This window comes from Rana temporaria, chromosome 7, assembly GCF_905171775.1.
Source record: "Rana temporaria chromosome 7, aRanTem1.1, whole genome shotgun sequence".
In the NCBI taxonomy this organism is placed as follows: domain Eukaryota; kingdom Metazoa; phylum Chordata; class Amphibia; order Anura; family Ranidae; genus Rana; species Rana temporaria.
This window is the reverse complement of record NC_053495.1, coordinates 127,367,999-127,384,146: the sequence shown is the minus strand read 5'-3', so window position 1 is coordinate 127,384,146 and position 16,148 is coordinate 127,367,999. Positions and strand designations below refer to the sequence as shown.

The 16,148-nt window shown below is 44.5% G+C and overlaps 1 protein-coding gene across 1 annotated transcript in view; it reads right to left on the bottom strand.

Annotated features, from left to right (window-relative positions):
- The window catches only part of TDRD5 (tudor domain containing 5), a 336,334-nt gene that overhangs the window by 33,291 nt on the left and 286,895 nt on the right, over nucleotides 1–16,148 (bottom strand). The window contains exon 14 of the mRNA XM_040359954.1: nucleotides 272–442. Coding sequence (XP_040215888.1) covers nucleotides 272–442 — 171 coding nt within the window. The remainder of the gene's footprint in view (nucleotides 1–271; nucleotides 443–16,148) is intronic.

Genomic DNA, 16,148 nt, shown 5'->3' with positions numbered 1-16,148 from the left:
AACATGTTCTATATGTTTCCGATGGAATTCCGATGCGAGCTGGCCGGGCAAAAGCCTGATCGTGTGTACGCGGCATTAGTGCTTCATAATTTACAAATCACTTTTCCTAAACTGTTTGATGTATAAGGTCACTCGAGGCTAGTTTATTTTGTATGGGGTTACTTGTGCTTTTTTATCGGTCTTGAGTTCAATTTCTATATTTAAATATACTAAAGTCAGCCCATTTTATGGCTAACAAGGTAGAACACTTCATCTAAGAAGAAAAACTTACCTGTTGGCTAGGATTCTGACTCTGAAGATCATCTGTGTTATTAATGGAAGGCTTTAAAGTGTCATTAATTGACACTGTTCTTCCTGATGAAGACCATCTCTCATCCCATACATCTTCACCAGAGGGAATAGCCTCCAAGAAGGGCATCTCAAGTTCTTTCTCTTCTGTTACCTGAATAAAAATAATCCTAACCTGTATTAGTACAACATAACCTCTGCTCAATATAATTTGTACCCAACATTTTACGAAGATTCACATAGAAAATTAAGATAGATAGCAAATGGTTAAACTGATTCGATTGGTGGCATTTTTCCTTCTTTAGTTTTATTTTTGCAAAGATGGGGGGATCTCGTCCCCAGAAGCTTTGTTGCTGTTGTATCATCTGAAGGTATCAGCCTATAACCCAAGGTCTATGGATACTCTTCCTGTGTCCTTCACTGTATGATTATGACATCTTTTTTTTTTCAGTATGTTTGGCAGCATGAATCACTGTATGCAGATTTCTAAAACAAATCCTTTATTCTGTTGCAAGATTTCTTACCTGCAGCACCTTCTATATCAGGCCAACAATAAGTCAATGCCGTGCAAATTGCAGTGCTGTCCGTCTTGTAAATTCCGTCTTGTTTGCCATTGAGCTGCCCATCCGTTCTATTAGATAGGCAGTCCAGTACCCAACTGAAAAAGTTTGCATGACAGGGTGTAAGTACAGCTGCCTATCGCAAAAGTATGGCCTAGCATTGTTATGCTTCCACATTAGTGCTCTTACTGGCAGGATCTCCAGGTATGAAACTTTGCAACAGGTTCACAAAAAATTGTATACATTGATTCACGCTGTCAATCATAATTATAATACAGTGCTAAAAATAAGCAATACAACCTTAGTACAAAATATATACTGTCAGTGATAAATAATGTGCTAACAATCCCCACACATAAAATTCATAGACACTAAGTGAAAAAAAAACTCCATATAAAACTCTCAAAAGGAGGACAACTCTCTGTGTAGCAATTCAAATCAACAATAGCAATACACTGTTCAGTAGGTGAGAAAAGTTTATATAAAACTTCAAGAAGCACACAACTCTCTCTCAATTCAATCTAAAGTGCAAATCCAAAAATGGAATAATAGGCAATTCATACCGCCCCTCAGAAAGTTCATCTGACTTGTTGGGCAGCAATACAGTACTGTAAGGTCAAAGCATGCCATTCCTCCTTTCACTAAAAAAAAAAATCCACATCAGCATGCTGCTCTGCATATGGATATGAAATCGTCTTACAATTATTAGGAAAGGCTAAATCCCCTGTGCCTTCCCACATGTGCACAGTCACATTTTTCAAAAGGTAGCCTAGAGTTCCAGAAAGGGAAGATGGATTATTTTTCCTAAGTGAAAAAGGCCACCTTGAGAACAATAGAGAGCAAATGAAACAAGGACCTTTGACCAAGTCTATATCTTGAGTACAGTACAGGACAAAGACAAAATGACTCCAAGATTAACTCGCTCCAGAAAGTAAATCGATGGTTCAATATCTGCTCTTTGATCCAGTTATTGATCACAGCCACCAGACAAAGAGGCAGCTCCAGGTTAGGAATTGCTGCAGCCTTTCAATGGCTTTCTTGTTCTGCACCGCAGTGAACCTTTTAAACTCCTCGGGGAGAGAGAAGTGCATAACAAATCTTTTGCAGAAGTTTGGCTGTGTGTGTGCTCAGGACCCCCCAGGTGTGACATGATGAGATCAAGAGCTAAAGAATCAAGCACTTTTGTACATACTCTAAAGGTTGAGGATAGGCCAAATGGCACAGAGACAAATTGAAAAAATTGTCTCCTAGTATGAAGCCCAAAAAAGAGCGGATGGGGTACAGTGGGGCAAAAAAGTATTTAGTCAGCCACCAATTGTGCAAGTTCTCCCACTTAAAAAGATGAGAGGCCTGTAATTGCCATCATAGGTATACCTCAACTATGAGAGACAAAATGTGGAAACAAATCCAGACAATCTCATTGTCTGATTTGAAAATAATTTATTTGCAAATTATGGCGGAAAATAAGTATTTGGTCAATATCAAAATTTCATCTCAATACTTTGTTATATATCCTTTGTTGGCAATGACACAGGTCAAACGTTTTCTGTAAGTCTTCATAAGGTCACACACTGTTGCTGGCCCATTCCTCCATGCAGATCTCCTCTAGAGCAGTGATGTTTTGGGTCTGTCGCTGGGCAACACAGACTTTCAACTCCCTCCAAATGTTTGCTATGGGGTTGAGATCTGGAGACTGGCTAGGCCACTCCAGGACCTTGAAATGCTTCTTACGAAGCCACTTCTTCGTTGCCCGGGCGGTGTGTTTGGGATCATTGTCATGCTGAAAGACCCAGCCACGTTTCATCTTCAATGCCCTTGCTGATGGGAGGAGGTTTGCACTTAAAATCTCACAATACATGGCCCCATTCATTCTTTCATGTACATGGATCAGTCGTCCTGTTCCCTTTGCAGAGAAACAGCTCCAAAGCATGATGTTGCCACCCCCACGCTTCACAGTAGGTATGGTGTTCTTTGGTTGCAACTCAGCATTTTCTCTCCTCCAAACACGAGTTGTGTTTCTACCAAACAGTTCTACTTTGGTTTCATCTGACCATCTGACTGCAGACCACGTTAGCTCTGAGGAAAGGGGTACGCCCCCGAAACGCGTCAGCTATTACATCGACTGATTGGTTCAAACGATTATTCGTGTTCCACTGACGATGCTGGACATCTGCTGTACTCATTTTTAAAGCCTGATTTTAACTCCAATTTTGTGAGTATAACCATTGATTTTAATATTGGAATAAATACATTTTATCAGTATCACACGAGGTCGGTGCGCCCTTCGCTCTTTTTCTTCTCTTTCATCTGACCATATGACATTCTCCCAATCCTCTTCTGGATCATCCAAATGCTCTCTAGCAAACCTCAGACGGGCCCGGACATGTACTGGCTTAAGCAGGGGGACACATCTGGCACTGCAGGATCAGAGTCCCTGGCGGCGTAGTGTGTTACCGATCGTAGCCTTTGTTACATTGGTCCCAGCTCTCTGCAGGTCATTCAAAAGGTCCCCCCGTGTGATTCTGGGATTTTTGCTCACCATTCTTGTGATCATTTTGATCCCACGGGGTGAGATCTTGCTTGGATGCCCAGATCGAGGGAGATTATCAGTGGTCTTGTATGTCTTCCATTTTCTAATTATTGCTCCCACAGTTGATTTCGTCACACCAAGCTGCTTGCCTATTGCAGATTCAGTCTTCCCCACCTAGTGCAGGTCTACAATTTTGTTTCTGGTGTACTTCGACAGCTCTTTGGTCTTCACCATAGTGGAGTTTGGAGTGTGACTGTTTGAGGTTGTGGACATGTGTCTTTTATACTGATAACACGTTCAAACAGGTGCCATTAATACAATGAGTGGAGGACAGAGGAGCCTCTTAACCTCTTGCCGACCGCGCTATAGCAAAAATACTGCTACAGCGCGGTCGAGTTACTGTGACAGGACGTCCCTGGGACATCCTCGTGCACTTCCGCGTTTGCGCGTCCCCTGGGGCGCGCTCGCGGAAGTGTCCGTGCTCGCCGGGTCTAGAAGACCCGGCGCATCACGGATCACGGTAAATTGCCGCGAATCGCGGCTGTTTACCACGTGATCGCTCCGTCAAATGACGGAGCGATCACTTGTAAACAAACCGGCGTCATTTGATGACGCCGGTTCCTCCCTCTCCTCTCTGTACCGTTCGGTACAGTGCGAGAGGAGAGGAGAGGAGGGGGGGAGCGCGGGGTGTCAGCAGCTGCTGTGGGCTGGATCTGTGACAACTGCAGTCACAGATCCAGCCATCCCTCCCTGCGCAATACTCTGCAGTACCATCAATACTCTGCAATACCCCATACTCTGCCATCCCTCCCTGCGCAATACTCTGCAGTACCATCAATACTCTGCAATACCCCATACTCTGCAGTACCATCAATACTCTGCCATCCCTCCCTGCGCAATACTCTGCCATCCCTCCCTGCGCAATACTCTGCAATACCCCATACTCTGCCATCCCTCCCTGCGCAATACTCTGCAGTACCATCAATACTCTGCCATCCCTCCCTGCGCAATACTCTGCCATACACCATACTCTGCCATCCCTCCCTGCGCAATACTCTGCCATACCCCATACTCTGCCATCCCTCCCTGCGCAATACTCTGCCATACCCCATACTCTGCCATCCCTCCCTGCGCAATACTCTGCCATACCCCATACTCTGCCATCCCTCCCTGCGCAATACTCTGCCATACCCCATACTCTGCCATCCCTCCCTGCGCAATACTCTGCCATACCCCATACTCTGCCATACCCCGTTACTCTGCCATACCCCGTTACTCTGCCATACCCCGTTACTCTGCCATACCCCGTTACTCTGCCATACCCCGTTACTCTGCCATACCCCGTTACTCTGCAATACCCCGTTACTCTGCAATACCCCGATACTCTGCAATACCCCATACTCTGCAATACCCCGATACTCTGCAATATCCCGATACTCTGCAATACCCCAATACCCTGCGCAATACTCTACAATACCCCAATACCCTGCGCGATACTCTGCATACCCCAATACTCTGCAATACCCCCAATACCCAAATACTCCGCAATACCCCAATACTCTGCAATACCCCCAATACTCTGCAATACCCAAATACTCCGCAATACCCCAATACTCCGCAATACCCCAATACTCCGCATATATAATGTTTTGGGGTTCTATGTAATTTTCTAGCAAATAAATTGTGATTTTTCCATGTAGGAGAGAAATGTCAGAATTGGCCTGGGTGCTCCAGAACGCCTGATGGCGCTCCCTGCATGTTGGGCCTCTGTATGTGGCCACACTGTGTAAAAGTTGCACACATGGGGTATCGCCATACTCGGGAGGAATAGCAGAATGTGTTTTGGGGTGTCATTCGTGGTATGCATATGCTGTGTGTGAGAAATAACCTGCGAATATGACAGAAACAAGTTATTTTTTACAGAATTTTTGGTCGTTTTTCTTTTATAGCGCAAAAAATAAAAAACCCAGAGGTGATCTAATACCACCAAAAGAAAGCTCTATTTGTGTGAAAAAAAGGACAAAAATTTCAAATGGGTACAATGTTGTATGACGGAGTAATTGTCATTCAAATTGTGAGAGCACCGAAAGCTGAAAATTGGTCTGGTCAGGAAGGGGGTTTAAGTGCCCAGTGGTCAAGAGGTTAATGAAGAAGATACAGGTCTGTGAGAGCCAGGAATCTTGCTTGTCTGTAGGTGACCAAATACTTATTTTCCACCATAATTTGCAAGTAAATTATTTCCGAATCAGACAATGTGATTGTCTGGATTTGTTTCCACATTTTGTCTCTCGTAGTTGAGGTATACCTATGATGACAATTACAGACATCTCTCATCTTTTTAAGTGGGAGAACTTGCACAATTGGTGGCTGACTAAATAATTTTTTACCCCACTGTAGATAAGCTGGAATGTGCAGGAATGCATCTTGAATGTCTACTGATTCAAGATGTTCCGTCTCAGGGTCAATCACTGACCATACTGATTTTATGAAAAACTTCAAACACACGTACTTATTTGGCATTTCAGGTCCAGCATAGGAAGGGTATTGGTACTGTAAACAGGTTTTAAAAGAAACCTTCAAACCTATCCTAAAAGTCAGGGGTCTCCAAACTATGACCCTCCAGTTGTTAAGGAACTACAATTCCCATCATGCCTAGTCATGTCTGTGAATGTCAGAGTTTTATAATGTATCATGGGATGTGTAGATCTGCAACAGCTGGATAGGAGTAGTTTGAAGATCCCTGCTTTAGGTCTAGCTCCCTGGGATCAAAGATGGTTCAGGGTAGTGTACAAATCAGACTCTCATTTGCTAGATTTGGCTGGTGTGTACCCTATTTACGTTCACATCATACGTGCATGAAAACGGAAAGGAAAACTGCAGATTTTACTTTCAGAGACGTAAAAGTTTCACATCAGTTTACCTCACCTCCGTTTTAATGTATGTGGACATCAGTTTTCATGCACGTTGACATCAGATTCCGCCATTCTGTGCCCCTCGTCACATTCAGCCAGCCACTCTGTTACCAGCATCTCTGAGCCCCATAGGTGTCCTCCTCCCTAAATATCGCCACTCTGTCACTACCCCCCCCCCTTTATTGAATGTCTCCATTTCTGCCTCTGTTGGCTCTTGAAGAACCCCTTATTCCCTCCTGGACTACTGCAGATCATGGCGCTTTTACATGGTGGTCGTTCCATGTCTTTATACATAGTGACCATTTCTTGGCTTTGCGCGCGTTTCCTCCCTGGACCATTTTGAAAATAATACCATGCCGCACCCAATTCGAAATATTACAGATATTTACAAATCCGACACTGGATCATGTCATTGAAACATACCTCAGACTTCCCCTGCCATAAAATGTGCTTTGAGTATACCTGCTTACACTCCCCAGGGTCTCCCAAACGTATTTCCATTATATACTCTACTTTGAATGGTTGTGGCCCCTTATCGACACTCTGTTAATCAATGGGAATAGAATCTTGGTGCACTCAAAGCCCAGTCGTTAATAGACAATTGTTCCTATAATGCAACTAGCCTGAAATAAGCTTACAAAAGTATTTTTTAGGTGGTACTGGGTTCCTGGTCATCTCTCTCATGCAAATCCTACCTATATTGATAGATGATTTAGGGGTTGCATACAGCGGGGTGACGTTTTCCATACATGGTGGTCCTGTTCAAAATGGTATGCATTTTGGTCTCGAACTTTCGACCTACTTCAGACACTTTTACACAAGGATGTTAAATTGGCCTTACTTCACTACCCTATTCCAGGTCTATCTTCTCACCAACAAGAACTGGCTATGTACCTTTTCGTAGCAGCCAAGCAGATGATCACTAAGGCTTGGAAGAAGCCATCAGTATCCCTTCAAGAAGTTAAAGACTGTATGACTATAATGATCATTGAAAAGATGTTCAGCATCCTCAACAGTTCTCAGCCTAAATTCTTTAAAACATAGGAGCCGTGGTTCTAGTACGCCTTGTCTACAGGTGCATATTACCAGTATGTTATACTTATAAAATTGTCTGACTGGTTTACTACGGGTCTATGCAGTCTACTCCTTTTCCCCTTCCTATGGCTCATGGCTTTCCTCTTCCCCTTTCCCTTCTTTCTTCATCATAGCAAGCATATGCTCTCTAGCGACTCCCTACCTTGGCTGATCCATGGCAGTGTTCAAGAGTCCAGGCCATCAGAGTCTCAGGAATCTGGATTGTTTCATTTTTCTCTTTTTTTTGTTCAGGTTACATCTTAATACAGCGCTGTGCCCTTGCATGTTAATATACTAATTTCTTAGATTTCAAAAAAAGTATTGAATGAGAAAAATAAAGTGGATGGCAACGTTTGAAAGTGTTCCACAAAAGAAAAATAGTCATGGAATACAGGATCGTGTTGATTGTTTTTTTTTTTTACATCGTGTTATCGTGTTGATTGTTAATTCCTCAAGTTCAATTAGCTGCAAACTGACAAAGCGATTTTAAGGGCATCTCAAATTTTCTGTCTGAAGAATCCTTAAAATGAAGGAACATCCCAATGATTTCAATTTTGAATGGAACCTTACTAATTTTTCTGGTGAATTGACTGAAGCGTTTAGACAGTCTGGGCTGCGTTATAATTTTTTGAAGTACCAGTATTTATGTGGTATCTACCCGACCTATTTGCTGCTAATTTTGGTGAAAACAGACATGTGGATGTAATACCTTTTGTATTATGTTTTATATTTATTTTTGTTTGACAGTTGGAATGCGTGTTATGCAAAATGTATATCGTTGTTTCTCTTGGTTCAATAGATCAAAATACAGTGGGGAAATTAATTATATGATCCCTTTCAGATTTTGCAAGAAATAAAATAGAGAAATTGAGTTGCAGTTCAGTGAGTAAAATAAGTATTTGATTCCCAAGCAAAACATGACTTTGTGCTTGACAGCAAGGGATTCTTCACCAAATACTAAGGTAAGACGTTTCTTGTTTTCGGTTACCGGGTTTGCACACATCTCAGGAGGGATTTTGTTCAACTCTTTACAGATCTTCTCTAAATCTTTAAAGGGTAACTCCACATTCGTAAAATAGCAAATAAAAAAAATTGCGTTTACAATTGTGACACAAGTCATATTGTAATGGAATTTTATTAAAAAAATACCTTTCCTTTTCAATCTGCAGACACTAATTTGCTGAGAATGCATTGCAATATGGCTACCTAGAGTTGTTCTGTACACAGAGTGTGTACTGACCACCCCCTAGAAACAATTTTCTGCTTGTGTGATTGGCTCACCAATTTTCCAAGAAGTCTGCCTAAGATACAAGTCAGATTTCCGGCATCCCTTGCAACAAAAATGTAATTTTTAGTGAGATACTCCTTGTAGGAACACATCTAAAGGGATGCAGGTCCCAGCAGATTTCCTCATTAGTGCCCTGCAGGTACACACATGATGGATAATTATGAAACCACTCCCATTAGACCCACTCACCACAGAGGAACACACAGGGATTACTTCAGAATAACAAAAAGGTAGAAGTCTGCAACAAAGTTTGTTAAAATCCTCGCAATGCACATCGGCCTCACCACTGTAACCCGCTTTCTCATCTGCCCCACCAATGTACCTCCTGTACATCTGTCTCAACTCTGTACCCCCTGCCCTCTGCTCTTCTGCCCCACCTCTGTTCCCCCTGCTCATCTGTCCCACCAATACACCTCCTTTTACATATGCCCCACTGCTCTACCACCCCCCCGCTTTTATATCCCACCACTGAACCCCCTTCTCCTCTGGCCCAACACTAAACTGTACCCACATCTGCCCTACCGCTGTACCCTCCTGCTCATCTGCTCCACCACTGTACTCTCTTCTCATCTATGATATGCGTGATATACAGAGCGGTGAAACCTGTCCTGGCACACTCATCCTGCTGATCAACCCCTCGCATCCAGCCCACATGCTTGTGTATGATGTCACATACAAGAATCTGGAATGGATGTGCAATGATGAGCTTCGGTCAGGGGTATTTTCTGAAAGCAGTGGGCCTGTGTGCAGGATGATCATACGTTGGGCCCCCACAGCTGAGAAAAAGTTGTGTTTTATTTTCATTACGCTGAATACTGGCTGTGGCTTAAAGGGACACAGAGTGCAGAGGTTCAGTAGTAGGTGACAGTGACACAAAGGTTCAGAAATAATTTCAGCAAAGTTCCCAGAAGCTCAACAGCAATTCCACAAACTGTGACCTAATTGTGGTTTTCTCAATCACAGAGAAATCCCTTATTTGTGAGATTGATAGTGGCAACCAAGCAAGTCATCTTCCTTCAGATGGTCGACGGGGCTAGCAGGACTGTAAATGACTTTAGCAGTGGCCAATGACAGTCGTCCTCCTCCTGTAAACAGGGACCGCCCCCCCCACCAGAAAAGCACCCAATCTCTTCCCCATCACAAAAGCCGATGAGCGAGTGAAAAACTTGTATAGCGCAGCACATGCAAACTGAATTGCCTCTGGGCGCTGTATCTATTTTGTGAAACCACCTGACCTCAGAAGAGATGGGTTTTAATCCTTCTCCTGAAGGCCAAGTGGTCCAACTCCAATCGAATGGTAATTGGTAGGGCGTTCCACAGTCGAGGTCCCTGGACTGCAAACCTTCGGTCTCCTTTGGATTTGTATTTGGCTTTGGGTATCTGCACAAGGTTTTGATTGGTGGATCGCAGAATGCGACTGGGGTTATGAGCTTTTATTTTTTCGCATAGATATTGGGGGGCGATTCCTTGAATACACTTATGCATTAGGCAGAGAGCCTTGAAAGTGATTCTGTCTTACCGGCAACCAGTGAAGGGATCTCAGAGAAGGTGAGTGATTCCCATGTTTTTTTGCCGGTGACTAATCGAGCAGCCGTATTTTGCACGACTTGCAGATGAGTGATTTGGAATTTGGGGAGTCCGAGGTAGAGGGCATTTGCATAGTCAAGTCTGGAATTGATGATTGTTCCCACCACGACTGCAATGTCTTCTTTCGGGATAAAGGGGGTGAGTCTACGTAGTAGGCGCAGCAGATGGTGCGATCCGCTGACTACTGACCCTATTTGTGCATCAATTGTCATGTTGGTGTCAAAAATGACTCCCAGGCTTTTCACTTTGGTGCTAGGGGTGATCGTTTTGCCCAGAATGGGTGGGGGTGTCAATGTTGTCACGTGGTGATTTTTCCGGTTGGCTTGAAACAGGAGAAGTTCTGTTTACGAGCCGTTGAGTTTAAGATAACTCTTTGTCATCCAGTTTTCTATTAAAGAAAGGCAATTCTCTAGTCCAAGAGAATGATCCTTTTTGTTGCATATGCGAAAATACAATTGTGTATCATCTGCATAAGAGTGATATAGTAACTTCTGGTTACTGATGATTTCATCCATTTTTCAGAAGTGAAAGGCCCCAGTTTCACTGTTTGATCGGTTTTCCAAGAAGGAGGAGAACCAAGCTAAATCACATTCCGCAACTCTGGCTACTTCTGTTAGCCGAGTCAGTAGTAATCCATGGTCTACCGTGTCAAAAGAAGTGCTTAGGTCCAACAGTACCAGAAGAGAAGATTCTCCTTTGTCTGCTGCCTCAAGGGCGTCATCCCATATTTTGAGCAGCGCTGTTTCTGTTCCGTGACCAGGACGGAAACCAGATTGAAACGGATCAAGTAATTTATGGGTGTCTAAATGATGTTGCAGCTGTTGTACCACTTCTTTCTCCATTACCTTGGAGAAGACATTTAAGGCCGTTATGGGTTGACGGTTGCTTGGATCTTTTGGGTCGAGTTTTTTTTAGAATTGGTTTTATTATACCTTCACCGTGCCCTCCTTGAATGATTGGTTTAGGAGCTGCGCGATAGCTGGTGCCAATATGTCGGCACATTCTTTCAGCAGTTTGGTGGGGATGACATCATTGGGCGCTGTGCCATTTCGCAGAGTACCGATGATATTTTTAGTTGCCTCGATGGTAATGTGTTTTAGGGAGAAATTAGTTGATTTCGATGGTTTTATGTGGGTGTTTGGTTTGAGCTTTGGGGAGGGATTGACGACGGGTTTATTTTGCTGAATGCTTACACGGATTTCCTCAATTTTATTGATGAAATAATCCGATAATTCATTGCAAAATTCTTGTGAATTGGAATTAGGGGCCTCTAAACAAGCTGGGTTCATAGTCTGAGTGACCAGTTTGAAGAGTTTGCGGGGGCGTTTTAGGGCATTTGCGATGGTGTTGGAGATGTGATTTTTTTTGCCCATAAAGATTTCTTTATGGTATTTCTTGGTTATTGTCTTATATGTGGTGAGGTTTACCTCTGAAGAGCTTCTTTTCCAGGCAGCTTTTGCTCTTCTGCGCTCTTGCTTTAGCAACGACAGCTGGTCATTAAACCAGCTGGCGGCGTTTTCCCGGATGCATGTTTTACGTTTTGGTGCTACTAAGTCGGCTGACTGTAGTAGAGCCTTGTTAAGGGCGTAGAGTGTTTGTGGCTGTTAGCTGTGGTTGGATTGTTTTTATTTTGTTTCCTAGTGTTGTTTTGAAGCGTTCCGAATAGAGCTTCTTCTGAGATCTAGTCCAGTGAGTTGTCACCGGTTTTATTGTTTTTTTTGCGGGGGCGTTATTGGTAAGTGTGAATTTAATAGCATGGTGGTCTGTCCATGGTTGCGGCTCATTCTCCAGGACGTCGATTTCCACATCTTGTTTGAAAATGAGATCGAGCGTATGACCTGAGGTGTGAGTGGGCCCATGTACTAGTTGCTGCAGACCTAATCCTTCCAGATGGTCGATGCAGGCTTCGGCGACGGGGTCCAGTGAGGAGTTGGCCCAAAGGTTGAAATCCCCAAGCATCAAAAGGTGCTTGATGTTTAGGGTATAGGTGGAGATGAACTCCGTCAGTAGGGTGAGAAGGTGCGTTTTTGGACCGGGAGGTCTGTAGCAGAGAAGAATATGGACTGTTTCTTGTGGATTTGTTTGGAGTTGCAGAGTGAGGGTTTCCATGGATGGAAGGGAGTATTGGAGGACTGGTTTGGTGATCGAGAGGTGAGTCTTGCGGATCACTGTTAGGCCTCCCCCTCTTTGACCCACTCTGTTTTGCATTAGAATGAGGTAACTTGCTGGCACCAATTCTCCCAGAATGGTGTTACAGTCGGCTGTAAGCCAGCTTTCAGTGATAGAGGCAGTCTAAGTCGTGTTGTAGGATGAAATCATGGATTTCTTGTCAGTGTTTTACTGCCGATCTTGTGTTGAGCAAAGCGCATGATATGCGCTTAGGCTGGGGTGAGTGGGTATAATGTTTTACTGTCGATCGACGATCGATTCTTAACAGTTGCATACTCCTTAGAGTTTTTATGGTGACCTCTGATAATCTCGAGACGGGTGGTTTTAAATCCCAAATGGTTTCTGCAGTGTATCTCAAATTAGCCATACTCACAGAAACGCGGAGAAGATGATATCGATCGAGGGGGTATTTGATGGTTGATGGGAGGAAGATTTCCAAGTGGATCTCCACCCGCTAAATCTACCCTCCCCGTTGATCCAGAGGAAGGCGAAAAAAAACCTGGCTGTACTGTGCCAATCTACAGCGATAGGGAAAAAAAATCCTTCCTGATCCCTCAGGGCGATCGAGCAAAGCCTGGATCAAGTGATGAATGGTAGGCGTCCCTGGATTAAAAGCTGACGAGCTAATGGAGGGGGGGGGGGGGCTTGGGGTACGCGCACCCCTAAGTTTGCGGGTGGGAGCAGAAAACCCCTGCAATAGGGCTGAGGAGGGTGAATAGGGGTGATTGGTCAGGGGGTCAGTGTTTGGGGTGTAGCAAGATGGCCGCCTCGGGAGCTAGGCCCGAGTCAGTGGCTGAGATTTTGGGGGGCGAGGTGAGATGGTAGCGACCCTCGTAGGACACCAGGGAGATAGTGGGGGTCTGTGTGGGGGATTGGTGGGTTTGGTGATGTTTAGGAGGGGGGGTGTCATTGATGTAGGCGCAGCGCGCTGCTAGGTCCCGGCTGAAGCCAGGGACTTTCCTAGCTGCGGCGAAAAGCTAATTCCTGGATTCTCTGGACCGGGGGTTTCAATTTAGATGAGGCGGTGGCGGGGAGAGACGTGGGGGGTTACGATTGGGGGGAAAGGGGGTTGTGGGGAGAGGTTGGCGAGGAGAGGCAGTTACCTCAAGCAGTTTGTCCGTTCTGATGGGGCACAGCCGTGGCTTATCCTGAAAAGGATGGCCGCGGAAGTGTACCCAAGGCGGAGGATGATGGTGGGGGGAAGGCGAGAGAATAACAGGCCTTACCTGTGAGGTTGCTGGGCAGGGAGGGCTACAGGGAGGAAGCGGCGGTGGAGGAAGAGGGAGAGCCCACGGAGAGGGAGGCAGTGCTCGTCCTGGATGTTGTTTCCGAATGCTGCAGCAGAGAGCTGGGAGACCAATGCCTAGCTGATCTAACCCTGTCCTGTGGAGAGCCGACTCATGTTGGAAAGTCCAGCTCTCACTGCCCTAAGGTGAGCAGACTCGCGTGAGAGCGTCCTGCTGCACCGCTGAGCTGGGAGAAACTGATCACGTTGTCTGATATGTCTGATGATTGCAGCTACAGCAAATTTAGAAAACCAATGTTTCCCATCTTTTACAATGTGTGGGGGCAAAGTGCCTCACCCTCAGTGCAGATACAGGGTGGGGAATTCTGAAATTGGAATGCTTTAGTGTCTCAGTGACACTTCCATGCGCTGCTCTGCTGATGGGGAGGGAGTCGAGTGCCAGCAAAAGAGACTTTGAGTGCCACTTGCGGCACTAGTGCCGGGGTTTGTCTACCCCTGCCGTAAAGCATTGCACCAGTGGTCAGCAGATCACTGATGCCATGCAGGTCTCCTGCAGACGTGTTAGTGTATCTGAACAAGTTGGTAGTAAAAAAGGGGCCGTCTGTTTGAACCACCCCCACTGCGCTCCACTGGAAAATAAATTACAGTGATCTGTAGCTGCTGCTATTAAATAGATTAAAGTGAATGAATACGTGTAGTGACACCTAATTGTAAACAATGTGTCAGTGACTGTATGAAGCAGCGCTCACATACATGAATAAATAAATCAACATATAATTTAAATGAATAAATAAATGAATAAACCCCCTATATGTGAATTTAAATGAACAGTGCAAATAAAATACACAAAACATATGGCAGTAGTATCTATAATCCGTGAACTTGATGAGTGTATATTGAAACTAAAGTTCATAAGTGATAATTCCTTTCAAGGTCTTCAGATGTTCTTCCACCACACCAAAGTGTTTAAGTGATTCCACCACCCTTCAGAAATGCGCACTCACCGCAACAATGGGCCTCACACCCGTGTTTTGGCAAATAAGCTTAAACAGGATCACTCAGATCAAAAGGTAGGAATCCGTTTCAAAGCAATGAACTCCAAGAGGGTTGCCACATAAATGAAGAAAAAAAGTGCACAATAGTGTAATACTGCAAAGCAACTTTAATAAAAACGCCATGTAAAATCCTCCAAAACAAACAATCCATTTGAATCAAGCAGTGAATAACTCCAAGTAAACCAAAGTGTTGCACAAGAAAAAAACTTCTCCAGATGAACCAGTGGTCACAGCGGACCAGCGAACAGCCCAAACGTACTCACAGCCCTTTGAAGTGTACTGGAGCGACTGCTGTAATAGGTGCCTGTCTCAGCTCAACCGTCCCACGTCCAAATAGTTCAGGATAGATTATGGAAGTGACCACGCCCCGACATGTTTCATCACGTGGACTTAGTGTTAGTGTATCTGCTTCCTCGTACGAGGAAGCCGATACTGGCAGACAGGAATGAATGAATGAACTACAACAGAGCCGTGGCAGTTAGTTGAAAACAAGAACCTGACAGCCACAAAGGCTGCCAGACCTTATAGTTTTCAATTTAGAGGGCTGTGGACAAGTGATGCGACCTGCTGGGCGGATCCCACACGGCCAAATATTTTTTTCTAATTCTGGCAGCTAGCTGGTGGAGAAGAACCCCACTAGCTGGCACAGCGAGGATTGGGAAGGTGCGGAGGCTGGTGCATTTATAACATGTTACACCCCGAATATACAGTGCCTTGTAAAATAATTTACCCCCTTGGCATTTTTCGTGTTTTGTTGCCTCACAACCTGGAATTAACATGGATTGTTTGAGGATTAGCACCATTTAATTTACAGAACATGCCCACAACTTTGAAGATGTTTTTTTTTTATTGTGAAGCAAATAGGACAAAATAACAGAAAAAGTCAATGTGCATAACTATTCACCCCTCTAAAGTCAATACTTGAAGTCACCTTTTGCAGCTATCACAGCTCCAAGTTGCTTTGTATAAGTCTATGACCTTGCGACATCTTACCACTGGGATTTTTGCCCATTCCTCCTTGCAAAACTGCTCCAGCTCTTTCAAGTTGGATGGTTTGCGCTTGTGAACAGCAATCTTTAAGTCTGACCACAAATTTTCTATTGGATTAAGATCTGGGCTTTGACTAGGCCATTCCAACACATTTACATGTTTCCCTTTAAACCACTCAAGTGTTGCTTTAGCAGTGTGTTTGGGATCATTGTCCTGCTGGAAGGTAAACCGCCGTCCTAGCCTAAAATCACACACAGAGTGGTACAGGTTTTGCTCAAGAATATCCCTGTATTTAGCACCATCCATCTTTCCCTCAACTCTGACCAGTTTCCCAGTCCCGACTGCTGAAAAACATCCCCACAGCATGATGCTGCCACCACCATATTTTACTGTGGCGATTCTGTTCTTTGGGTGATATGATGTGTTGGGTTTGCGCCAGACATAGCGTT